Genomic DNA, 26,959 nt, shown 5'->3' with positions numbered 1-26,959 from the left:
AACAAATAAATAACGGCAACAGCTTGGACTGGGTTCCAGCACGAAACTGTTCACACGCACCTGTGTGCAGCGAGTGCTGAGGGGTCTGTTGCACATGGAGGGTAAGCTGTGCCCTGCAGAGTCCCCGGGCACACCGGAGTGAGAAAAGCCTCTGAAGGGCACCGTGTGGCCTTTCACGAGGCTAAATTTGCATTTACACTCTAAGAAGGGGCCCTGGAGGTTAGGAGGCTGGGAAATAAAATGATTGGATTAATGCGCCCACGGAGGGCATTTATTTCTCTTCCCGGGCATTTCCTAAGCCAGGCATTTATTGAATTTGGGGTAATAGATGGAGGAGGTGGTCCAGCATCACCGCAGGCCAAGATTGATGGGAGGCATATTCCTTTGTATAACAGTTAAGGGGGTGTTAAGGGGAGTTTAAGCTTGCCACCGTGAAAGGCTTATTTATCTTGTAAATAAATACTTATTAGGAAGCCACATAAGCCTTCCTCCTGGCAGGCCTCTCCAGTTTGACAGGATCTCACCCTAGCAGAACTTCCGTAGCGGAGGTACCGTGTGTTAACACCCTCTGGGAGGGGAGAGATTTGTGTAAATTCCTATAGCTATGGTTGTGGAAAAGGGAGGGCACAGAGTGTCTAATGGGACATCTTCACCAATGAAGTGAACAAGGTGACCCTGTGCAGTGTTCTCATATCCTAATGCTGAGACCCATAGGCACCAACAAGCTCAGAGTGTGGCATTGAGCTTGTGATGGGGTCTCCGAGGTGTGATGTATGGATTGACTACAGACCATAGGGGTGTTTCTGAGGTCTCTGACCTTCCACCTCTGATGAGATAATTTAGTGATGGACCAGACCTTGGCTTCTGTCCTTCTGTGTCATACTTAGTCTTCATATCTGCAGACATGTTCTGTGACTCTGGGCTCTTCCTTCCACTCAAGTGGGCAGGAAGTGTTCCCACAGGGCATGTGACCAGACTTCAAATCATTATTTCTTTCAGGTTACAGAACTCAACAATGTGAAAAACGTAGCCCGATTGCCAAAGAGCACCAAGAAACATGCTATAGGGATTTATTTCAATGATGACACCTCCAAGACCTTTGCTTGTGAATCAGGTTGGTTTGAAGCTAGTGGGGTTGGGGGTCTTCGGCCTTTATCGCTGAATACCACGCATAGAGGATAACAGATCTTTGTGGGGTTTTTGTCTTGTTTTGTTTTGGCTGTTTCCACAGATCTTGAGGCAGACGAATGGTGCAAGGTTCTCCAAATGGAATGTGTGGGGACCAGAATCAATGACATCAGCCTCGGAGAGCCTGACTTACTGGCCACTGGGGTGGAACGGGAACAGAGCGGTACGTATGCAAAGCGTGTGTCGCCACACGGGGCTTCCTCATCATATACACTCTGAGCTATAAAGATGGATGAAGATGTTGTATAATAGCAGTGTATGTAAATGACAGTCGATGTTTTCCTCAAGCACCTTGTCCTCTCTAATAGAGAAAAGCACCCATGTTAATGGTTTCAGTCATAAATGTCAAGGACCATAAGGTTTGCTAGCAGAATGGAAGATGCTTAAAGGTATTCAGATGTTACATTTGAACAGGAGCCCCACTCCGTAGGTAGTAGGACTTCCCAATTTTATAGATGGGTTAAATACCTTGTTCCAAGTGTAGTAAGTATAAGTGTTTGAATCCAGACTATGGTTGTAGTTCTCCATTTACTATGTACAGACTTTAGTTGTTGTATGTAAGTACACTGTAGCTGTCTTCAGACACACCAGAAGAGGGATCCCATTACAGATGGTTGTGAGCCACCATGTGGTTGCTGGGATTTGAACTCAGGACCTCTGGAAGAGCAGTCAATGCTCTTAACCACTGACCCATCTCTCTAGCCCATGTACTGACTTTAAAGTGTGACTGTTCTCACCTTGCTTTTTGGCTTAGGATGTGTTTGAACACTGCCCAATGCTTTCAATAGACCTTAAATCCAACCCTGAATGTTTCATCAAGTTTAAACCCACTTAAAAACTGATTTAAAAATAAAATTCGACCCCTGAGCCAACTCAGCTCAACACAACATCTAGGAATAAATCTTTTAAGAACATAATGACCAGAAATATTCATGAACATTTTAGCAAAAATCAATGCTCATTCATAGTATGAGCCCGAAATAATTGCTTCATCTATAAATAGCTCAGCCTAGTGGCTGGGGAGATTGGATCCTACAGTTCTGCTTCAAAGCCTCACTTGATCTATGCTCCTGTCACAGTGGCAGGGGCTCTGGGTCACCTGGATTGATGGCAGATATGACAGGGGTGGGAATTGAACTGGTAGTCTCTGTGCGCACTCCGGTTGTTAGTTAAAACCGTGCTCTCTCCCAGCCAGAGAGCTGGCTCTTCGTGACACATTTACAGTCTCTGCCCACCCTGATTGTACTGTACCTATCACAATCAGTCACCACGCAACTGTTGTTGGTGAAGACCTGGAAGTGTTAGCTCATAGAGAGGAGCCTCTCTTCAGATTGGGGACTAGCGCTGCAGAGAGGCGAGGTCACTTCCCACGGTGATCCATCCCGCACCAGACCTTCCCTTCAGTCGATCAGTATAGTGCTGGACAAAGGGGAGAGAGCCAGAGCCGTGGGGACACAGTCCTGGGCTTTGAAGGCACGGCAGGGCCTGATTGCTATTATTCTCTAGCGTGGCCAGATCAGCACTTAGCTTTCAGACATCTGTGCCTGTGGCAGAGTAGAAACTCACAGCGCTGAAATTCAAATGAGGATCCATGCCTAAGGTTTCCTGCCAGTTTTTCAGGCTTGGGTTCTCTCTTATTATGCCTTCTAAAAAACCTCCAGCATTTCTTTGAAAGTATTCTAGAGTCTTATTTTGTAGGAGCTCAAATAAGCACAATTAAAATGGTTTCTCACCAAAAGCATTCTAGGCAAGCGCTCTCCCACCGGTCTCTCTTTCCCCAGCCCCACGAATTTATCCAATAGCAAATCAGTTTGCCTGTCATAGAATCAGCTAACAATGATCCCATTTGCCTCTTACTTACTGAAAATGATTTTATATTCATGGGTCTAGAACTCTCAAGGGACATATGTGTTTCATGATAGTTTCTAGAAAGTTCTCAACATGTGGTTATTGATAGTTGAAAATAAATTTTAAAACTTAAAAAGCAGGTGCCCGAGCCCATTCGCGAACGCATTCTTGATATGACTATTTTCTAACTTCAGATAAATATAGAGATCCTGATGATCCTTGTTATTATAGAATAGCTAGTTTAAAACATTCCTAATATAAAATTGCTAGCATCATATTATCCTGTCAAGTGTCTGGGAGCTACTACAGGACGGGTAGATAGAATTGTGCTTGCAACTGGAGAGATGGCTCAGTGGTTAAGAGCACTGACTCCTCTTCCAGAGGTCCTGAGTTCAAATCTCGGCAACCACAAGGTGGCTCATAACCAGCTGTAATGTCTGAAGACAGCTACAGTTTACTTACATATAATAAATAAATAGATCTTTAAAATTTTTTAAAAAGAATTGTGCTTGGAAATGCTGTAGTATTTTTGTTCATGTTTCATTTAGAGATTTTTTGACTCTGTAACTTTTTGTGTCAATGAATTTTCTAAATAGGAATAATTAAAAATAAAAAAAGCAGTGTGACCATGCACAAATGAGATCTTGTTTACAGTCACCAGCTAAGTTCGTGATCACAATCCCGGTGACACTTTCAACAGTCATTCAAGGGCTAACTCTTTGCAGAGTTTGGCTAAAGAAAGTTCTTTGTTCAAACTCTAAGTATATCCCTTGACATTCACACTCTGTTACTGTGGAACGTGGTTTAAACAATTTGGTTTAAACAATTTGGTTTAAACAATTTGGGATACAGCTTTATTGAGCTGATTATAGAACCGTAAGCTGACCAGTGTTACTATAGGACCGAAAACCACAGACAAAGCCTTTCGCACCTGAGCCTTTTGTGAATAAGAATGTGTAGGTGTAATTCATGTGTGGTGGGCACGGGAAAAATTGCTTTTGTCGGTTACATGGCTCTGGTCTTTTATTGGCATACAGGTTTTTTTTTTCCGACAGTGCAAATTGAGAAGGTCGACAAATGATCTTTGTTCATGTAAATAGTGTTTAGTGCGTGTTGACACCCAGAGTGTATCATTATGCTGGGTAATAGCACCTGCATTTAAAAACCCATTTTTCTGTGACAGTTCATTGATAACTTTTATCTTCCTGAATGCTCCACCAAACCCCAGCATGTACATATTTTGTGATGCTTTTGTGTTCCTGAGATGTCTTTGCTCTTTCATTTCTGGGGATTTTAGACTAACGTTTTGTTTTTCTCCCAGAGAGATTCAATGTGTATTTGATGCCATCTCCTAACTTAGATGTACATGGCGAATGTGCCTTGCAGATTACATATGAGTACATCTGTCTTTGGGACATCCAGAATCCCAGAGTCAAACTCATCTCTTGGCCGCTAAGTGCCCTGCGGCGGTATGGACGTGACACCACGTGGTTCACTTTTGAGGCAGGGAGGTGAGTTCGTGGCTTTTATATATCCTTTCCCAGGTCTTCTTATCTCCTCCAGGTTTGGACCATGGCAGCTGGGCCAGAAGAATACTTTTGGAAAATTCGAAAACTGATGTTTCATAGCACAGTGTTCAGGCACCTGGCGTCCCTTTGTTCCTAGGGAGGATTCTAACTCTTCAAAGACATGACACAAATCTTGTTACTCAGTTTGATGACTTGCCACAAACTGAGGCTGAGCTGGTAAACTGTACCATGGACTGGGATAAGCTAACAAGGGTCCAGCTTCCTGTTTGCACATCTCCTGGATGTAATTCAATAGTTCTCTATGGGAACTACCAGGGTATATCATACATGCTACTGACATTTCTCAGGCTGCAGGTTCAATTTAGCAACTCCCTACGTAACAAATGGGAGGAAGGCTGGAAGGCTGGGGTGCTTCATTCTAAATCTCATTTGTTGGGAGTCCAGAGAGCCTTCTCAGTGCTCCCCTTAGAGGCAAAAGCAGGAGTGAAGAGAATACAGTTCCAAGTCTGCTGATCAGTTTCATTTTACCTCCCCACCCCCACTCTTCCTTCCTAGGGGTTCAGATTCCTTGTAAAGGCACAACACGGCCACCTGTTGTGTTTTGAAATTTTAAGTGACTCAATTTTTAAGAAATAGGAGCCCATTCAACTTTTCAACACTCTAACATGGAGTAGGGAGGGCTTCACAAACCTAACCCCTGACTGAGGAATTCTGGGTAGTTCATGGTTTGGGGGGAGATAGAGTCAGTTTTCTCTATGGTCGTGACTTCCGGTAGGTGGACCCTATTCCAGTGGATGGCCTTACGGCTATGAAAATATAAACAGCACAATTGGATAACGGGTTGTGTAGAAAACCAAACATGCTGGAGAAAAGTTGAGTGTAGGTTGGAAAATAAGGAGCTGGGTATGAATCCTGGAGGAGATGGGGAGGAGGAGGGGCTAATGGGATCAACATACATTGAATGACACTCTCAAATAATTAATTAAAATATTATATTAAAAATGAAACACAAGCTTCTAATTGTGTTAAAATTATTCTGAACTAACAAAGCATTTAAGACAGTTGGCTAAAGTTGATAGTTCCCCTACAGGGAATGATGATGCTTTAAAGAGAGCAAATATTGGATGTTCTGATCACTGGGTGGTCCTCCAGCTCATGTGAACAGATGGGAGTAGTGCTCCCTCTGAGTCAGCCGGTTCACTTGATCTCAAATGGAACCTGAGTCTATGAAATTGACTTTTTGGAACTATGATTAATTTAATGTTTTCTCAGCTTCCCGAAAATTAAAAACACATTTTTTCCTCTTCCATATGCAGTTCTTCTTTGGTCTGCTTTTTTTCTTTTTCTGTTTCCTTGTTAGTTTTCTTGTTCTTAATTGTTTTTGAAATGGTGTATTGTGTAGCCTAGGCTACCCTCATTCTTGAGCTTTTGGTCTTCCTGCCTTCCAAGTACCAGGATGACAGATGTGCACCACACACATGGAGTATTTTACTTTCAAGGACATTGACATGTGTTGGCAACTCTCCTGGGCAACAAAGGTCATTAGAAGATAAAACCTGCTTGTTGGGACTGTCTCGTTGACCTGTTTATAAGGGACGTTCTTCTGGGAAACTAAGAACTTGCCTGGGATGGACTGACATGCTTTCTCTCGAGCCTCCCTACGTTCTGTTAGGACTTCAGGAACAGGGTGGGGGTTTTCACGATGCAGGAAGAGTGGGACACAAGGAAATAAATATCACTACTTCACCGAAATGCAAAAGGAGATGGAATTGTATTACTACCGTCACAAAGCTAGATAGTAAGACCGTTTATGTTCCCCCAAGAGTGGAGCTTTCATATTTGCCTTACTGTATGAGTAAAGAGAATTTTCTCTTTGGTTATATTTGGATATCTATGAGACAAGGCAGTTTTGTAATGCCGAATATTATGTCCCACCCCCTCACTTTCAGAAGCAAGCAGAAGTGAGGCTTCTTCCAGGCACACGGCTTTCACACTACAAATTGGAGGTGTGAAATCAAATTCCATTCCAGACACAGAAGAAACTAGGAACAATGGGAGTCACACTTTTATGGCTGTCAGTACATGGGACAGCCCAACACTCATAACAGTAGTATTAAGAATACAGGAAAGAACCCCTGGGACAAAGCCCAGAAAGTAGGAGGCAGCTGAATCAACCCAAAGTGACAAAACAAAGACATCCATTGTCCATCATGACTTAGGGTCTAGGAGTAGATAGAGATGGCTTCAGGTGTGGCTTGATTTAGTGCTGAGTGACAAAACTCAGTTTCATTGGAGAGCCTTGCTTCTTCTAGCTTGTCTATTTCCTGGATGTCCTGGTGAATTATGGGAACTTTGGAGTCTTTGCAGACATGAGCCAATGGGAGAGAATGAATAACCAGAATACATAGACCATTTTATCCAATATGACTCCAGCTCTGTACTAAGCATACTATACAAAGCTTACAGGATGGGAACAGAATTGGGAACGTCTTCCAAATCACAGAGTGCTACTTTGAGAGGGAAAAGATGTGAGGTTTCAAAAAACCATTCAGTGTGTTCAACATCGTATTTACTTGTTCTAACTAAAAAGGCCCAGGAGAGGTTATTTTGTTCATGTCTGTGCTTGTGGTAGTATGTGTATGTGATGTGTTTGTGTGTATACATGATGTGTATGTGTGTGTGTGTCTGTGGAAGTACACATGCCTGTATATGTGTGTCTGTGGTATGCATATATATATGAGCATGATTGTATATATTCATATGTGATATGTATGTGCATGTGTGTGTATATGGTACTGTGTATATGCAAATGTGTTTGTGTGGTGGTGTATGTGTCTGTAGGTAGATGTGTGTCTATGGAAGTATATGTATGTGTGTGTGTGTGTGTGTGTGTGTGTGTGTGTGTAGTAGTAGTAGTAGTAGTAGTAGTAGTAGTAGTAGTAGTAGTAGTAGTAGTAGATGTCTTTGGAGGCCAGTTGAGGGCATCAGATGCTCTAAGACTGAAATGACAGGTGGTTGTGAGTTGACTGAGGTGGGTACGAGGACCCAAACTGCAGTCTTCTGAAAGTGGCAATCATTCTTCACCTCTAGCCATCTCTGCTGCCCCTACATCATCTGTAATCTTGTCAGCATCTTATTCCTTATTTAGGAAGCCATCTTGACATGTTCAGTGTTCAAGAAAGGCTCCCATCAATGAGTCACAGACTTAGGAAGAGCTTCCTGATTTGATGTTCCCCCCATTCGTGTGCTAGTGTATTAATGCCCTTGGCTTGGATTTAGTTTTGGAACCCCGATTTGCTCTTTTCTTTTGGAGCCTGAACACATGCACCCAGAGCCAGCTATCTTTTCTGAGTAGCTGCCAGGGTGGGGCTAAGCCTCTAGGAGCTTTTACCTATATGTCTCCACTTCAACTCCCAGGATAAGTAGATTTAACCCTATTGCTGTTTTTTTCCCTTGAGGAAATTAGAAGTTGAAGCATAAAAATCATAATATCTGTGATTGCACAAAGATTGTTTTCCTGGCAATAAAAAAATTCGCAATTAACGTATCTTGGAGACCTAAAGCTGTGTTGTTTCATTTGTCTGAGGTGTCTGTCTTTAGCCTGGCATTTCTTCTGCCTTGGAGCTCTGACATCTCACTTGGCCACACCAACCTGTCAGAGGCTGGAGTTTTCCATGGGAAGCTCCCACTGGGAGAGTGTTCTTGGGGCAGCTACATCCCCATGGAACCTTTCCAGAAGTGTCATTGTTCAGAGAAGGGTGGCAGGTGTCCAGTGAGCCTCCCTTTTATGTTTGGAGCTGGCTGCTGGCTCCACATGCTTCTGTGTCAGGCTCTGCCTCGCCTCCGAATGATTTAAATTAATACCCTGGGCTTTGCCTCTGCAGGAGTGAGAGAGGCTCAGGAGACATTTGGCAGAATATGCTAAATAATTTCCACACATGAATGCTTTTCTTTACTGACCAGAGAGAGAGCAAGAGTCTCTCTTCGGCCTTTGACATCATTTAAAGAGAAATTTTGGGTATGCCAAGAAAGGTGGGAACTTGAGTTACATGCACAGGTACTTACCTGCCTTAAACTTAGGAAAAGGGTTTTTTGCTTGGGGTGTGAAGCCATCTGAACAGACTAGCAAAGTAAGTAATAGCTTTTTACATGGCTCACAGCAAATGCAGACTCACGTTGTACAGAGAAGCTGCACTCTCTCCTAACCAAGAAACAAAAGTCACATTGAGGTCTCCTGGATACTCATGACTGGTATTCTTGGTTCAAGCCACTGAACATTCTCTCTTGTCTAACTGTTTCATGGGTGGTTCATTTCTTATGATCAAGTAAGAAAAAGAAGGTGGACAGTATATGCTCCTTTTCATTAGGTTGAACAGAGAAGTTCAAATAGGATGCCAAGTCTCCAAATAGGATGCTGGGTCTCACATACAGACCTGCTCAGGAGAAACGAAATGCTCTTCTTCTAGCCGAAAACAGAAACGATGGTGTCCTAGTCTACCTCATGTTGTGATAAAATGCTCTGACCAGAAGTCATCCTCAAGACTGGCCTCACCTCTGATCCCAAGTGCATGTTCAGGCTCTTCCCCCAGACATGTTCCATCCCTACCATCTTTAGACTGACATCCAGGATGTAGTTCTGGGATGTGGTCCTCTCCTTCCCTCTGAGATAAAGATGTGATGAGACATCCTTCCAAAAGCATCCAAGCCAAAATCAAGGGGTGAAGAGAAAGAAAAAAAGGGAGTCACAAGTTACCAACAGGCCTGCTTCTGTTGCCTTTCCTGCTCTTCCATGCATGAACCCCTGAGGAGGTATTTTTTCTCTTGTGTTTTCTGAAGAGCTGACCAGCCCTGCACTGCCCTGCTGGGTTATGTAAAGCCATTAGTCTGATTGATGTGTTTTTCTTTTTATTGCCCTGGGTTCTTCCCCACTGTGCTGTTTTGTCGAGGCCTAGAGCAACATTTTAATGTGTTGAGAGGGTGCTGATGAAACAGCTCTAAGCCAATCAGTCAGACAAAGCAAGCAGGATAGGAGGGCTTGCAGGCCAGGATTAGAAGAGGCCAGAAGGGAAGCCTGTGAGAAGGCTGGGTTTTGTCAGCTGCCCACTGTGTGGGCCACGCAGTACAACTAAAGGACACACATCATTTACTAAAGAGACAAGAAAATGCCAACATCTAAACCAGAGGCCATGCCATGTGTCTGTTTTGCCGGGCAAGATGACCGAACGCCAGGAGTGAAGTTTTGACGCCATGGTCGTTTTGAGACCCTTTGGTCCTCTGTTTTTGATCCCAGCATCTAAAGGATTGAAATGATACCACTAAAGAAAGGGTCTGTGTTATGTTTTTTTCAAAAGGAGACATCAGATGGGACTGGGATAGAGCTCTCTTGGCAGAAGGCTTACCTGCCGTGCACAAAGCCTTGGGTTGGTACCCAACCACTTGCTGACATTGGGTGTCGTGACTCGCTCCTGTAAATCCAGCACTCGAGATGTGGAGGCGGGTAGATAGATCAACAGCAAGGGACGATGACACCCTATATCTCAAGATAAACAAGTACAAATCCAGGCATTGTCCAAAAGGGTCACCTTTTCTTCAGAGTTGCTTCTGCCAGTTGGTGAATGACAATGTAGAGGGAGCTTCACTGTCCTGTGAGCAAGGAGAACAGGAAGGAAGCATTAACATGGAGGCTGATCGATGATCAATCCACATATCAATAGATGTATGGATTCGGTAATAACAAACTATATTTCCTACTGTGAGTTTTAGTCAAAACAAAACAAGCTGTTCAAGGCTCTGGAGCATCTCAACTGCCCTATTATAGAAGCTTCTTCCTCTTTATTTTTTTTAAAGATTTGTTTATTTATTATAGATAAGTACGCTGTAGCTGTCTTCACACACACCAGAAGTCATCAGATCCCATTACAGATGGTTGTGAGCCATCATGTGGTTGCTGGGATTTGAACTCAGGACCTCTGGAAGAGCAGTCAGTGCTCTTAACCACTGAGCCATCTCTCCAGCCCTAGCTTCTTACTCTTAATGATACAAATGTATATACTTGTGCTTGTGGGTTGGGGACAGATGTGGGAAAATTACAAAACCTGATAGAACTCTGTGCTAAGAAGCCAAATCAAGGATTTATGGTGGCTTATGTGCAAAGTAGCCGAAAGTGGAGTTTGTGGTGGCAGTAGATGTCTTTGTGGAACTAGCATCATTAAAGAGTGTCTTGGTGCTTACCCTTAGCACTTTATTGGATGGGTACAATGTAGTGATTAATATTCCATAATCAGCTTCATTGACATTAACTTCTTGAGGTTAACTGATCGACACCAAACTCTTTCTCCCCTCTCCTAGCACCCCTCCCCCTTTCCTCATAAATTGATATTTATGACATTTAATATAAGCAATATTTGCCATTACTAGACCCTACCATATAACTGTGGTACTGGGCTAACTATGAAGACTTGGACTGACAGGTACGTCCTTGTTCTATGGTGTTAATTGTACCTCCTGGACAAGATTCAGAAACAGCAAGGACTTGAGCTGGAAACTTGCTTAGCTTCCTTATTGTGTTACACGGTTTTTCAGACACAAACACAACTCATGCATCAAGTAAGGCTGTGATCACACTCTCAGCAAGAGGTTCTGAAGTAGAAAGAGGGGGCTTCAGAGAATCAGACTTTTTAGAGCCGACAAACAGATACAGACTCTTACCGCTGTTGAATATATATATCCATGCCGGAGCCTTTTGCAGTATTGATGCATATGATGCTGTTCACATTTTTAAGAGGAGGGATAGGAGGGGCTGGAGAGATGGCTCAGCAATCAGGGGTTCTGGCTGCTCTTACAGAGGACTTGGGGTTGATACTCATAACACACATGGTGGCTCCTAACAGTCTGTAACTCCCCGTTCTGGGGAATCTGGTACCCTCTTCTGACCTCCGAGGGCACCAGCCATGCATGTGGTGCACAGACACACAAGCAAACAGAACACCCATAAACATAAAATAAATACTTTAAAATTAAAATATTCATAGTAATTAACTATATTTCTGTGTATAGTGTACATATGTATATGCACTAAAATATCTGCCATTTAAAAGATATTTTTTTTGCCTAATGGTGCCTGGCCAGCTTCCTTTACCAGTTTGTTTTTGGATGTTTGTGGTCTGAGGCAGATCTTCTCGATGCTTGGCAGCAGTCACCAAACCCATGTTCATTGTTTTCTTCAAAGGATTTCCCATGTGTCCCACACATGAATTCAGCAGAGTCCTGCTCCTCAGGGAAGAGTGATGGCTTACATTTTACTCAGCATGTTGGCAGGGTGCTGGACCATAATTTGATCTGGGGTTTTGGAAATAAGAGAATCCTTAAGGCCGTTGTCTTTGGGGGAAGTTAGGATAGTGTGGAAGAGAGACAGAACCCCCTCACAGCCCACATGATGATTTTTCTGTTGACAGATTGCTCCCGGCGTGGGAGGAGGGAGCAGAGCCACAGGGTCCCCTGTGGACTAGAAAGGTGAAATACAGCATTGTTACTGAGAACAGAGAAGTAGTACTTACCTTCCTCTTCGGTTTAAAAAAAGGAAAAATGAAAAGACACCATCAATCAGTACACATGAGCCAAGAGTGTTGATTCCCTGTCCACCTTTACAATAATTAATTAGACATTGACCATTTTGGCCTAGTTAATTTTATTTAGTAAATGTGCACGTGAGCTATAATCACATTAAGAATAAATGACTCAAGCTCCCAGTACAATGCCAGGCCTGTCGGCATTCCTTTAATTCCAGCACTCAAGAGGCAAACATACAGAGCTGTTACAAGTTCGAGGTCAAGGTGGGCTGCATAGAGTTCTAGACCAGCAAGGGCTACATTGCAAGACTCTGTGTCAAAAGTAAGTGAGCAAAATCTCAGTGTGTCCGCCTTCTGAGAGCCAGGTTTTCAGAAATGTCTTGGTTTTTGTCTTTATAGGATGTGTGAGACTGGCGAAGGATTATTTATTTTTCAAACACGAGACGGCGAGGCCATCTACCAGAAGGTCCACTCTGCTGCCTTGGCCATAGCTGAGCAGCATGAACGTCTGCTGCAGAGCGTGAAAAATTCAATGGTATGTTTGGAATGTCTCCTTTCTGTCCAGCCCACACCACTATAGAGCGCTTCTGGGAACGTACATGCTGAACAACAGGGCCCGCTTTACATCCCCAGCTGGTTTCTTTCTTTACTTGACACTGGAGGACATGGGATGAATGGGCAGCATCCTTAGAATTCACAGTGTGACCAACTGGTAAACCACCCATTTTTTGTATCCATCTGCGTTGCCTTTAACTGTTTACTTGTGAATATCTGTGCGTGTTGGGAATGGCCCATGGGATGCCCAGCGACGGCTGTGTTTTTCCATCTCATACGAGTGAGTTTATTAAGCAGGAGCACACATTTGTAAAAGGAAACCAAACAGAAAGTAACAGGTAGAGAGACGCAGCAAAGAGGTGGAAAAATACTGTGTCAGGTGCTTAGGACATCGGTAGAGGAACCTGAGGAAGTGAGCAAAGGAAGCTTCATCAAACCACAGAAATCACATGACAGAAATCACTCGAGAACTCCCGTTTGGGGTGTCCAGCTGAGATTTCCTCTTGATGGGCGAGCGTCTGGCTTCCTTTCTTGTTCTACCTCAGGCATATTCACACCCGAGATAAACACTAATGACATCTGTTGGAAATGGTTTGCCTTGCTGTTCTCAAGATTGTTTTATAGCCCAAGCTACTTACTGCTTCTCCCTCCCCATAAGAGAACCTGGGAGGGTCACTGGAATTGGGGTGTTTTAGGGGACACTTTGACATCAATGTGTTTAGGACTGAAGAGGACGGGACTTTTCTGGAAGCTTAAATGCCAGGGGACAGTTCAGCGACATTAACACTGACAGAGGGGTCTGTCAACATCTGTAGACTCAGCTATGTGGCTTGCTGGCCTCCACGTGAGCGCACACATCTAGAGGTTATTTTCAGGGCCAGTGAATGTGTCTAGGAAGTGAGAATGACAGCGGGCTGAGGGAAACTGGGGAGACATATTCCAGGCTTCGATGAAGGATTTGAGTCCCTGTGTGATGTCATGCAGAGAAGACTGTGGGGATGACTTGCAGCCCAACTACAGATGCTGTCGGAGACAAAAAGCCAGAGATAGAACACATAGTCGTTCATCTGCTATTGTATGAAGATGCCATGATACAAGCATACACACACACACACACACACACACACACACATACACACAAACATCCCTTTTTTGCCTTGCATACTGCTGGAGACTCTAACTGGAAGAAACTATTATAATTCTTCAGTATCTTATAGAAGGAGAAGAGATATTTCTAAACATCTTTAAGAGTTTTGTCTTGTTTGGGCCTTTTAAGACAAAGCCCTGGGTTCAGGTACTTACCATGTAGACAAGTCAGGCCTTGAACTTGGAGAGATCTATTTGCCTTTGCAAGTGTTGGGATTAAAGGTGTTTGTCACCAAACTTGTCACTTTTATTTTTATCTTTAAAGTGTGTGTGTGTGTGTGTGTGTGTGTGTGTCTGTCTGTCTGTCTGTCTGTCTGCATGCAAGAGCTGGAGTTATAGAAAATTTTGAGCAGCCCAACATAGGTGCTGGGTGAGAAGAACTAAATTCCAGTCCTCTGCAAGAGTCATATACCGTCTTACCTGCTGAGCCATCTCTCCAGATTCAAATATTAAGAAATCTTCAAAAGGAAATACAAAGGCAAAGAATTAAAAAAAAGAAAAGCCTTGGAGACAATAAAAACAGAGTTCCTTTGGAATTGTAAGATAGGGTTTGATTAGGATTTGAAACCTCTTGTTTTGGGGTCGGGCTTCATGGGGCCAGAGATCACTGTGGAAAGAGGAAAGAGAACCAGGGGGAGCTGCCTCTGCTGGACCAAGGGTCTGATGTGTGATCTTAGGTGCATCTCAGAGGTGTTTGGGGCGGTGCAAACTCTGAGGCCTTATGGGAGTCAAGAAGGCAGGAGAGACACCTTGTATGGGGGATGATTTGCTGGACATTTGATTAAATATTATTCTGGTGTAGCCATGAGGATGTTTCTGAATGAGACGTCACCTTAATATTTTCAAAACTTTCTTTGTTTTACCCGTGGTGGTGTTTTACCCGTGTGTCTGCGTGTCAGGTCTCCTCGAGCTGGAATTACAGACAGCTGTGAACCACCATGTGGTTGCTAGGAATTGAAGCCGGGTCCTTTGGGAGAGCAGCCAGTGCTCTTAGCCACGGAGCCATCTTTCTGGCCCCGTATTTTAATACTTTGGTTGGTAATTTGAGGAAGCAAATTTGCCTTCTGGGGTGTTCGAGAGCTTTCAGTCCACTGGCTGGGCCTGGGCCACTCAGGAGCAGAATGAATTCGCTCTCCTTGCCTGACCGTCTCGAGCTGGGACATTGGTCTCCCAGCGTCACACTCAGATGCCCATCCACAGCATAGATGCCCGTGGATCTCAGGCCTTCATGCCATGGCTGGAGATCCCTTCACCTTCATAATGACACAAGTCACTGTCATCATCCTCTCTCCATCCTTCTCTCTCACCCTCTCCCTCTCTTCCCATCTCCCATCCTCCTCTCCTCCCCATTAATTTAACCACCGTGGAGTAGACACAGCTAATGCAGACTCGGGCTGCCACTGTTGCTTGTGCTCACGATGGCTGCCTTGTAGCCCAAACCTAGTTCTAACACCAGCATGGCACCATCGCAGCTTTGTGGAGTGCATCAAAGTTCTAGATTTTTCAAAGCTCCAGTTTCCTGCTTCACAGAGTAGTGCATTTGACACAGGCCACTGCTGAGCAGATCCGTTGGGTCAGGCCGATCTCAACAACTGCCACATCTCATGTCATTCATCTGTTCGTCTGTCTTTCTGCCTGTCTGTCTGATAGCACTAAGAAGCAGTAGAGCATGAGGCAGTATGCTGGTTTCGATCACAGGCAACTGTAGGGCGCTACGAGAAGAGTCACGTTTACCACAAAATCTACAGATCACTGAGGTGCTCCGGAAAAAGCAACAGTGACCAGAGACAGCAAGACCTCTTGCTTCCGCCACACAGCAAGATACCCACTGTCAACTTTTGAGAGTAGTGCTTCCGGTGTTTCAACCTGTCAGCGTATAACTAGCAAAGCTGTATTGAAGACATGACTTATAGTTACTGTTAGAAAGCAAACGACCTTGAGTGTTGGTCCTCCCCTTCCACCTTGCTTGAGGTGGGGTTTCTTGCTGGTGAATGAATACTTCAGGATATGTGACCTGGAAGCTCCTGGGCACTCTCCCGTTTTCACACTGGGGATGACAAGCCCTTGCTCCTGCATATGGCTTTATGGGGAGCCTGGGAATTAAAATTCAATTTCTCATGCATTTTCTATAGTAAGTGCTTGCTGAGCCATCTCTCCAAACCACAGCTCCTTTTTGGAAAAAGTCTTGTATGACATCTGTTGCATGGTTATATAGTTCTATAGTGGATGTTTCACACACACACACACACACACACACACACACACACACATACACACACACAAACACTTATATAATTACCTATTCCATTGACTTTTAAATGCATACTTAAGGGGCTGGACTTACGATGTGACAGTTAAGAACCCCAACAGCTCTTCCAGGGGACCTGATTTCAGTTCCCAGCACCCGCAGTGTACTCACAACCATCTGTGATTTCAGTTCCAGGGGATTTGATGTTCTCTTCTGGATTCTGTGGGTATCAGGGATGCAAATGGTTAACAGGCACACCTGCAGATGAAAACCTATGGAATAAAATAAGAAATCAGTGGGTGCCAGAGGATAAATGACAGAGGAAGAAACAGACAGTGTGGCAGGATGTGTTATCCCAATCTGACGGTGGGGGTGGGGGTGCTCCTGACTTACCTGCTTTCCCATTAGATGCTTGTCAGGTCCTGAGGAAGTTTTGGCCAGATTGCCTTATTTGAAAAGCCTTAATTAGCACAACTCAGTCCGGGAAAGGTGCAATGGGAAGATGGGGTGCATGTTTCCCCGTTTTCTGCCTCCTTGTTATTTCCGCTAAAATTAATCGGGGGTATGAGTGATTCATTCAATCATCCCTCTAAAAATTTAACTAGAAAATAATGTCATTTGCCCTTAATTTGCTGCACGCTCTTTGAGTTTCGGGGGGGATATGCGGGCGGCTTTCAGCCGGGTGCGTCCGGTTTCCAGATGAAATGAGGAAAGCTTCCAAACGGGATCTGAGTGATGTGGCAGCTAAGCCGGGGATTGTGGGAAGCCAAACACTAGTGTACTTTAATCAGACCCTGACTAGGGGAGCAAAGATACCCCGAGATTCAGGGGAACAGAGGAGAATGGATCTGTCCTGGGGTTAGTGTTTTGGTTTCCTAAGATTGCAGTCACAGGGAACCTAACTCTGTTCTTTCCTAGTAATGACCTTTGCCCTCCTACTGGCCTGCTTCTGAAGTAGCCAGCCTTGGCCTCTTTGTTAGGAAATCTAAGCTCTCTGGATACCTGTTGTGCTGTAAAGCCCTGGCAACTGCATCCACAGCAGAGCCATTGGGGGACCATTCCAGTCAGAGCTGACAGTCTTGACTAGATCATCTCAGTTACCCTGATCCCAGAGTTCATCGGGATGAGGCTGTGGGTCGGATGGTAGGAACAATTATCGAGGTAGGCCGGCTTGGCAACCCTCTGTATTCTGAGGAACGCTGAAAAGGTCAGGCCACAGTGAGCACACCACTCAACTCTGCAAACCCTGGAAATGGCCAGTCAAGCCTGCTCTCTTGCAGACAGACTTGGGTCCTTCTGTCTTCTGAAGTGCCGCCCTGCCTTCTTGGTTGTCACACTCAGTCAGACTTCCCGTCCACACTTCCCGTGGTGAGGTGTTATCTAATCTGGATGAGGAAGTGAATAGTGTTCTGTTGCTGCACAGCAAGATAGCAGTCAGGTGCCACAGAGCAGTACACACGTCTGCTCATTGGAAATGGTGGGCGGAGCCCAGGGCACCATCTCAGTTTGAGTGGGTCTGGGCTTTGGGCTTAGCTTAGTGGGATCCCTCGGCCTCTGTTTCTGCTCAGACTGTTGTATGTTGTCAGTTAGGGCAACAGTCTCATTTGTGAGACTCGGGAAGAGGTGACACCTAACACGGTCATTGCGGGGTGTTGTCTCCTGTAGGTGTCCAGTTTGGAGCCTCAGATACTTACCAGTGAAGTGATGACAGCTCTTTGTCACCCAGATATCTACCATGCAGCCACTTTGCTCATCAAATTCGGCAATAGAGTGTTCTTGCAAAGTAGATGTCACAGTCCCACCGGGGGTAGAGGTGGCAATGCCACCCCATTTTCCTGACACACTCTATTCCAGATTCCGTGCCGCACCCACAGTCATGGAGAGATTGACTATACACAGGAATGGATGTCAGGAACAGGAGGCAGCAGGACCACCTTAGCATCTGCCTCATGCTCTACTATTACATGCTTTGATTCTCTTCCTTGTATGGTTCCCATTTGGTGGGCTAGTAAGTTTACACACTTCTCAAGGCCCTGCTTGGTTCTCTGGCTCACTAGTGACATCCTTAATGCTGTTTATCCAGCCTCCAGGGACTGTACCTGGATTTTCTCTAAGCACTGTAAAAAAGCATTCATTCATTTCTCTCAATCACTTCTTCATTCATAAATATTTACTGAGGACCTATTAGGTTGTATTAAGTCATACAGATTATGATGTCAGATCAACAGTGCGTCCCAAGGTCCCTTGAGCCCTATACTGGAAGAGACTGCTTTATTCACGGTTTTGACCTGGAAGAAGAAAACCTGAGAAGTGCAATGTTCAAACCAACCCGGATCATTTGCCTGCAGCAAGGGGGGGGGGAGGCTTGATGTTATTGGAGCCTGGAATTCTGGGCAGTTTTGTCTGGTTCCAACTTCCGTACACCTCTCTACACGGTCTTGAAGTGTTACAGTCCATCTGCTCGGTGTTTTCAAGTCTGACTCGTTTCCAAATCTTCCTCAGTGTCGGAGCCCCTCCCCTGGAGCAACTACTCACATTAAAAAAAAGAATAAAGAAGAGGAGGTCTGGGAGGTTGGCTCCACCTTCAAAGTGTTTGACTTGCAAGCTTGATGTTCGAAGGTCTATCCCCAGAACCACACTCAAAACCAGCGCTGGCACAAGCTTGGAATCCACTGCTGGGGAGGCAGACAGGTGGAGCCCTAAGACTTGCTGGCCAGCCAGCCTAGCATAATTATCATGGTCCAGGCCAGTGAAAGAAGGAGTCTTAGATAAATAGTCACATGTGCTGGAGAACATCTTCTAACCTCCACACCCATGTGCATGCATGTACATCTGCACACTCACGAGAGAACCCTCACACACACGGCTACAGGTGCACACCTCCAAACGGGATTAAATGTGGAGTACGGTGTTTAGGAGTTTTGATGCCACGTGCCGTGCTGTTCTTTCCCGTCCTCATGTTTTCGGATCCAATGCATCATCGTTTGTGACTTACTGCCAGCTGCCATGATGGGGAAGCGGCAGAGAGCTCCTGGGATAACTGGGGACCTCCCGGCCACAGCCCGCTACTTTGCCAGGACTGTGTCTCAGCTGAAGTCTAATTTTGGAATGAGGAGTGGCAGCCTGTGGGACGCTCTTCATGCCAGAAGGAGTCCGGTCATTCCAGAATTTCCTTCAAGTCCTGAGTCCCGGGGCGGAAGTGGTCTGCCACTTAGCAGAGCCTTTTAGGAACCTCAGAGCGGACTCAGTTGAGGGTGGCATTAAGTCCCCGTGTTGTTGGTTTCTCCCACACAAGCTGAATTCTGATGACACACAGGCTCGAGCCTGAAGTTGGGAATGCCTTTTTTCATGCTTTTTTTTTTTTTTTAATTAATTTTGTGTTTTCTTTAATGGATCGATTTATGGCCAAATGGAATTTGTGAAATAATTTTAAAAAAATAAATAAATGTAAGGAACTGAAGTGATTTCTTTCATAACTCTTGAAACCGAATCAATTCATATCTGGTAAAATTGTAAAAGCATTTTGATACACATGTGTATATCTGTGTGTGTGTGTGTGTGTGTGTGTGTGTGTGTGTAATAGAGGCAAGGCAGCTTTTAAAACTCATGGTTGGCATTCTAGACCCTGAAGTGTATGCTGAGGCGCAGGTTTTTGTGTGAGAAGCCTTTCCTTGTGCTTTGTGCTATGCTCCTGTCCTTGCCTTGCCCCTCCCCTCCTCAGACTGGATCTACCCCTTTTATTTATGGATCCTGGTTAACTGTGTTAACTTTAACACACTGCCTAAAGCAATTATCACCTTTTTTCTTTTCCTCTCCCAAATTAAAATCTTTTTATATCCTGACATACTAATTATACGAGAAACTGTTTAGAATTTCCGCCAACTACCTGCGGAGCAGTGTGATGAAGATGTCTTGAGGAGAACAGGCCATAAAACTTGAAAAACAAATCTTCTGCGTCTATATGCAGATGTGGTGGCTTGCATGTGGGACTCCGTACCGTGGAGGCTTGTGGACAAGGCCCAGGAGTTGAGGTCAGCCTAGGGCTAGCTCATGAGTTCAAAACCAGCCTAAGCAGCATAGTGAGACTGCTTCAACCGAAATGTGCCACATCTTAGAGAAGGAGCTAGGATTGGAAACTGTGTGAAGCGGGTGATCCCGGGCTGCAGGAGAAATCTTCCTAAGCATCATCAAGTAGGAAAGCCAGGAGGAAGAACTCCTCTGTGGTTTCTGCCTTGATTTCCCCTCAGTGACGCTGTGTGACCTGGAAGTACAAGCCAGACAACTCCTTTCTTTTCCACAGATTGCTTCAGTTCAGCTCCTTTATTACAGCAACAGAAAGGCAATGGAAATGCTATTCATAAAATACCCGAGGGAAATGGCCAGGGGTGCACGGTGCTGTGTCAAAGGTGAGAGCATCTGCCTGGAGCAAGCTATGTCTGAGCTGAGTTTTAGGAGATCCGTGTGTTAGCTTCCTGCCTCGACCTCGTGCGAAGGATAGTGTACGTGACAGTCATTGAGAACTTACTGTGTGTATTCTGGGAATTAGGCATCCATTACCATTAGATCTCCAACGTGGCCACAGATATAGGTGGTATCATACACTGTTAGGCCTCAGGAGAGTTGAAGTGTGGACACAGATCTCGGGAGTGATGGAGCCAGGATTTAAACTTAGTGCCCATGATTTCCAGCAAACTCATGAGGCCCTGTTGTGTGTGTACTTGGCTAAAGTTTAAAAAAAAAAAAACAAGACACACAAGTTCACACAAATTCCTTAGAAATTAGCTATAGATATGAGGAACTACCCCATGTTTAAAAGTAAATGTCTAAGGGACTATAGAGATAGTTAAAGACGCTGCTGCTCTTCGGAGAGGACCTGGGCTCAGTCCTCAGCCCTTTGGGGTAGCTTACAACCTTCTGAATCTCTAGTTCCTGGGGATCCTATGCCATCTTATGGCCTCCGTGGGTACTGTAGACACTCAGTGCAGATGCATTCAGGCAAACACTCATATACATAAAATGAAATAAAAATCCAATGAATTTTAAAAAGATTAAACACTTAAGACAGGGAAGTTTGTTGATTCAGATATGCTAGATGCTGATGAAACTTTTGGTCCTTACGTAATTTTGCTGTGACTCTTGTGGATGAAGCCTGCCTTGTGGAGGTCTTCCTTTTTGGTCCTCATAGTATCCTAAGGAACAGACACAGCATCACACTTTAACTGGAGGTTCCCTTGATCCACACTGTAAATGCCCATCATGTTCCTGTCTAGCTCACCCGCACTTCTCTAGCAAAAGAAACACTGTTACCAGTGGAGTGTAACTTTGTAGACTCAAACCTGACACTTGGTGCTTGAGAAGAGAGCAGGTGCCATCTTGGAAGCCTGGGGGTGACAGGACAAACCCCAGGACCAGTCCTTAGCCTTTGGGCTTTGAGCTTGTTTGAGAGCAGAGGCCTGTGGGTGCATTGGATAGATCACCTAGACAACGGCCAGTAGTATGGCTTCTCTAATCTCAGTCATGGTCAAGCTCAGGATGGTAATGTTGGTGAGGACATAGTAAAAATCAACCCCTGAAATTTATTTTTTGCGAGGCATCAGCATTAAAGATTTCTTTGCAAACTTCTCTAAAGGACCAGATCATGAATATTTCAGGTTTCAAGAGCTGTAAGCTGACTCTCTTGCTGACATTTCTTTGTATAGGCCCTCTTTTTCCTTTTCATTTCATTCTAAATTTAAATTAATTAATTTATCACGTTTGGGGAATGCGCTTGCCACAACATTCCTATAGAGGTCAAGTTACTGGCATTGGATCCCTTACCATGTGAACCCCAGGGAATAGTCTCTGGTAAGCAGGTTTTACGGCAAGCCCCTTTACCCGCTGCCCCATCTAGTTGCCCCATTTAACATGGAATGTGTAGAATCTATTCTTGGGATACTGGAGTTTCTCTTGCATGGGTATAAATAGATCCCTCACTTGACCTCAGCTCTCAACCATAGCTCTCGGGCATTCAATACAAACGCACTTATTCAATAACCCTTCCTCTGCAACCCATGTCTCTCCTGCTAAGAATTTACCAAAAGCAAAAGTGCACGACTCAAGCACCCATTAGTTAAATCTGAGGCCCTGCAGAAGTTAATCAGAATTCATTGCTCGAGAGACACCAAAGGCATCATTTTAGGGGTATCATTCTGAAGACGGCCTAGCTTATGAAAAGGCTTTGTCTTGCTTAGCTTTGGGCCATGGCTGATTGCTAAGACGCTGTGGACAGGGCCTTTGAAGTTAGAGCTACGGTGGTTGTCATTAATATTAAGGTTTCAACATTCTGGGGTGATCCAGTTCAGCGTATCTGAAGAACTGGAAGTTGGCCACTTAATGGATTTCTAGCCAAGTATTTGCCAGTCTGTCCAAGCATGAAATGCAAGTTCTGCTCCAACCATGTCGCCATCCTGGAATGTGAAGTGTTATCTTCTGGCTTCAGTACAAAAGTTGAGAAAGCACGGATTAATGTCTCAAGTGACAGGCCAGGAACCAGGTTAAGATTGCCGAAGACCACGCAGAGGTCCTGCGAGCTGACATATACAAGCCTCTTCTGTTTGGTTTGCCAGCTATAGGCGGAGATACTACTATTTTTTATTAGAATTGCTTCTAGTGTTTATACTGGTGAAGTCTTTAAGAAGCAGAGATTGCTACATTTTACAGGCTAAGTATCTGATGAATACTGGGCCTGTCTGAGCTGGGACTTCACAGACTTTAAATGTCACTGAAGTGGAGAATGATCTTTGGCTTTTCACTGTCCTGCTATTTATTGTTGCTTCAATAACCTGGATCTTTTGCTTACATAAGCAACATGCTTGACCCCTCATTCAAATTTATAACTCTTTGTTTAGGGGGTCCAATTCTGGTTGTGTATGTGTGCGCGCGCATGCGCGTCTGTGTGTGTGTGTGTGAACAGTAGCTTGATCAAGGACTGCAGTCAGCTGGACATTCTTCTTTGGGAGAGAAAATGGGGCTTTTGTAGCTTTGAGGCCCCACACAACACTGTGCGATAAGCTTCTAAAGGCTTTACTAGGTCTGATCAAAATGCTGGCTGCAGAAATTGTTTTATAAGTGGAAATACCTTTGAGAACTGACTCCATCAAGAAAAGGGTTGGGGCGGTGGTAGAGAAATGGTACAATGGTTAAGAGCACTTGTTCTTCCAGAGGACTCAAGTTCAAGTCTTGGAATGTCTGTGGTGGCTTACAGTCATCTATACATTAGTGCCAGGGGACCTCTATGGGCACAAGGGACACATGTGGTGTACAGACATACATGCAAGCAAAACATTCACATGTATAAAATATATTTAAAATATATTTAAAAAGAAGCTGGCTAGGTTGAGGAGGTGGCCCAACCAGTGGAGAAATACATGACCATAAGGAATACATTTAGATGGCCAGAACCCATGTAAAAGCCAGATGGGCATGGCGGCCTGCCTGTGAACTCAGTGCACAGGTGTTGGAGAAGAGGATGCTGGCTATCTAGACTATCTAGAATTGTCAAGCTATATGCTCTCTGAAAGACTCTATCTTAATATCTGAGGTGGTTAAGGAAGACACTTGGTGTCAACTGTGGGTTTCCATATGTAGGTACACATACATATATATGTGGCTACACACAGAAGTCTATACATGCACATGTACAAAAAGAAGAATAAAGTTGGCCAGGTATTGAATAGGCTCAAAACAAAAATAAAGGGTCTTGAGAATAAAGTATCAGGGTTTTCAAGATGGCGGCATCTGAGCATCAAATCAAGCCTGGAGCCCTATGCTTTCTGTGCGCACAATGTCAGCTCCAATGGAAAGTGCTCCCTATACAATAAGATGTTTATAAATACAATACGGGCAGACGACAAACGCGAGTCTGTAGTTCCTCTAAGCTATGGGTTTTCTTTGAGTAGTTGTTTTAGTCATTAGGGGGAAATTAGAATAACTGGAGTCAATGTTGGTTGTCAACATGTGTGATTCAAAGTGCAGCCAGTGGAGAGAGGGTCCTGGGACTTTATTAACATCCTATAATACCCTGGACTAAGAAGAGCCTGGTCCAAGAGCCCAAGGTTCACACCAAAGGTAAAAAACCAGGACCTTAAGATAGGTTCTTCTCCAAGGGTCTTAGCTTCTGATGGGCCAGTGCATCTGAAATAGAGGGCCGTTTCTACCCTATGTGACTGGCCTGTCCAATGTCCGCTGTGCGTAGTTGCGTAGGTCATGTGACTTGGTATGTGTAACGCACTGGCAGGAGATTCCACAAATGTGCTCACTCTATTCTAGAGCCTCTTCTCCTTACACGAACTGGTGGGAGCTGGGCCAGAAGACAGACACTCTGCTTGAAGCTCGGGCTGCTGGACAGAAACAGGCAACTCGGGAATTTGGCTGATGGGCTGTGTGGTTTGGTCCTTTGATGGAGGTGTTACTTTATCAAAGGGTAGCAAGAGCATGCTTTCATCTACGAAGAGGTCTTGGTTGTGGGGCAGAAGCAGGGACAGGCTCCTGACAGGGACTCCACAGATATGCACGCTTATACCTGCTTTGCATATCAAAATGCATCCAAGCAGCAAACCACTGCAGAAGGGTCCATCTGTTACAGGCAACCCTTCGGCTAGCCCGTCACTCCATGCTGAACTCAGCCCCAGGGTGAAGACGTGAAATTGAGTTACCTCTTCTTTGCTGGGATGTGTTTGGATATCTACTTCTACTCAGCACGGTCCCAGAATGGAAAGAAAGGGTCAGTGTGGTTGTGTGTCAAGGCCAAAGGCCAAGGCTGGGTGTCATTCCTTGGGAGTTCTCATTTTGTTTTCTACAACAGACTCTTCACTAGCTCACTGATTAGGTGGGCTGGCTGGCCAGCAACCTCCTGATCCTCCTGTCTCTGCCTCCCCAGCACTAGGATTTTTGCTTTATGCATTAACTATTAAGATTTTATCATATTTTAAAGGTGGTGTGTGTGTGTGTGTGTGTTGTGTGTACGGCCATGTGTGCAAGTGCTTCTTAGAGACAAGAGGAGGGCATTGGATTCCCAGAAGAGAGAGCTCTAGGTAGCTATGAGCCACCGGAGAACCAAACTCTGGTCTTCTCCAAGGGCAGTTCCTGCTTTTAATCACGGAGCCATCCTTCCAGCCCTCATATATACGTTAAAAGTCTACCTTGGGAAAGGCAGCTGGTGCACACGCCCACAAACCTCTGATTGCCAGGGTCATGGCTGCACTTGTCTGTGTAACCACACGGCTAAAAGGTTTTTAGGACAGGCAAAATATTACATTAGAGGCAAAAAACAAAAACAAAACTGTCAAAAACCAGTTATCAAACTCCCTACCTCCCTGCCCCCACAATGCCCACACACGAGGTTCAGGTTCCAAGCAGGTCTGCTTTAAAAGGCATGGGATGCCGAGTTCCTAATGATGCCTCCTAGCAAGGGCAGGAGGAAAGTTTCCTCAGTAAGAAGACATACAGTTGCCCAAAACGAAGGGAGCAATGGCTTTGTTTTCTGCGTGCAGTTTAGGACTCATATGGCTCTGAATAACTTGATGTGAATCACTTTCATTCCCCATGAAAATAACCATTGGAGAGCATCTGGTGCATGGCAGAGAGCTACACTTGGCAGTTTGGCCCCAAATGGTGGATTTTGCAAGCAGTCTGCTTGTCAAAGCTGTAAGGCACAATGGAGAATTGTTCCAGCCAGCTTCCTGCTCACCAAGTCCTGTGTCCTTTGCATGATTTCTCTTAGCAGGAAATAAATCAGCCTGCCTGTCTCCTTTCCTCCCTCTTTTCTCCCCTCTTTCCTTTCCTCCTTTTCTTCCTCCCTTCCTCCTTCTTTATTCCTTCCTTCCCTCCTTTTTCCTCCCTTTTTCCCATCCTCTCTTTCTCTCTTCCTCCTTTCCTTCCTCCCTTTCTTTCTCCCTCCCTTTTCCTTCCTTCTTCCTTTTATCTCTTTCTTTCCCTTCCCCCTTTCCTTTTTCCTTTCCTCCCTCCCTCCCTCCCTCCCTCCCTCCCTCCCTCCCTCCCTCCCTACCTTCCTTCCTTCCTTCCTTCCTTCCTTTCTCCTTTTCTCTTTCTTTTGTTCCCTCCTTTTTTTCTGTCTCTCTCTTTCTTCTCTGAGCATATGCGTATACCTTCATGGGTATATGTATTCTCGTGTCTGGGCAGCATGTGTGTGAGCATCTGGGTGGAGGCCAGGTGTTGATCTTGAATACTATTCCTTAGGCACTGTTTATCTTGGTCAATTTTTGTTATTGCTTTGTTTGAGGCAGGGTTTCTTCACTGGCCTGGAGCTCAGTCTGCAGATGATAGAATAGTTCTCTTCCGATGACTGCTCAGTCTGCAGATGAGTTCACATTTGATCAGTTCATTCACAAAGCATTTAAGATCTACTTACTTTTAAGTGCCTGTGTGCCTGGTATCCTGAAAGGCACAAGCATGCTTGAGAGGCCTTTGCTCTCAGGAAGGAGAATGTTGCTCAGTGGAGAACACAGCCTTCTTTGTAGACAAAGCAGTGCCGATGTGGAAACAGACCGTGGTGTGGCTGAAGCTGGGCTCGCAACTGAGTCTTGAACATAGAGGAACAGAAAAATGGTCTTTTGTTCAAAGTCAGGCTTCCAGCCCTAGGGCAGTGCCTGCCTGGAGTCCAGAGATGCATGCAGTAAGTGGATGAATGACTGCAGAACTCAGACTGCAGAATTCTCCCCTAGAGACGGAGGGAGAAGGCTGATGGGCAGAACTGTGCACGGAACACTGAGTTGGACGGTTAGGTTGGACCGAGTGGTCATTCGAGCCAGAGAAAGCAGCTCCAATGGGCTCTCTGCTCAGAGTCCCCAAGCTTTCTCTCCTTCTCCATTTTCTCAACT

The 26,959-nt window shown here is 44.9% G+C and overlaps 1 protein-coding gene across 1 annotated transcript in view; it reads left to right on the top strand.

Annotated features, from left to right (window-relative positions):
• DOK5 (docking protein 5) overlaps positions 1-26,959 on the top strand; it is a 136,533-nt gene that overhangs the window by 90,438 nt on the left and 19,136 nt on the right. Inside the window, exons 3-6 of the mRNA XM_080925733.1 lie at positions 1,000-1,114; positions 1,232-1,351; positions 4,358-4,547; positions 12,533-12,668. Coding sequence (XP_080781859.1) covers positions 1,000-1,114; positions 1,232-1,351; positions 4,358-4,547; positions 12,533-12,668 — 561 coding nt within the window. The remainder of the gene's footprint in view (positions 1-999; positions 1,115-1,231; positions 1,352-4,357; positions 4,548-12,532; positions 12,669-26,959) is intronic.

The sequence above is a fragment of the Micromys minutus genome (assembly GCF_963924665.1).
Source record: "Micromys minutus genome assembly, chromosome: 11".
Lineage (NCBI taxonomy): Eukaryota > Metazoa > Chordata > Mammalia > Rodentia > Muridae > Micromys > Micromys minutus.
The sequence above is the reverse complement of the archived record's forward strand: the minus strand, read 5'-3'. Positions and strand labels throughout refer to the sequence as shown.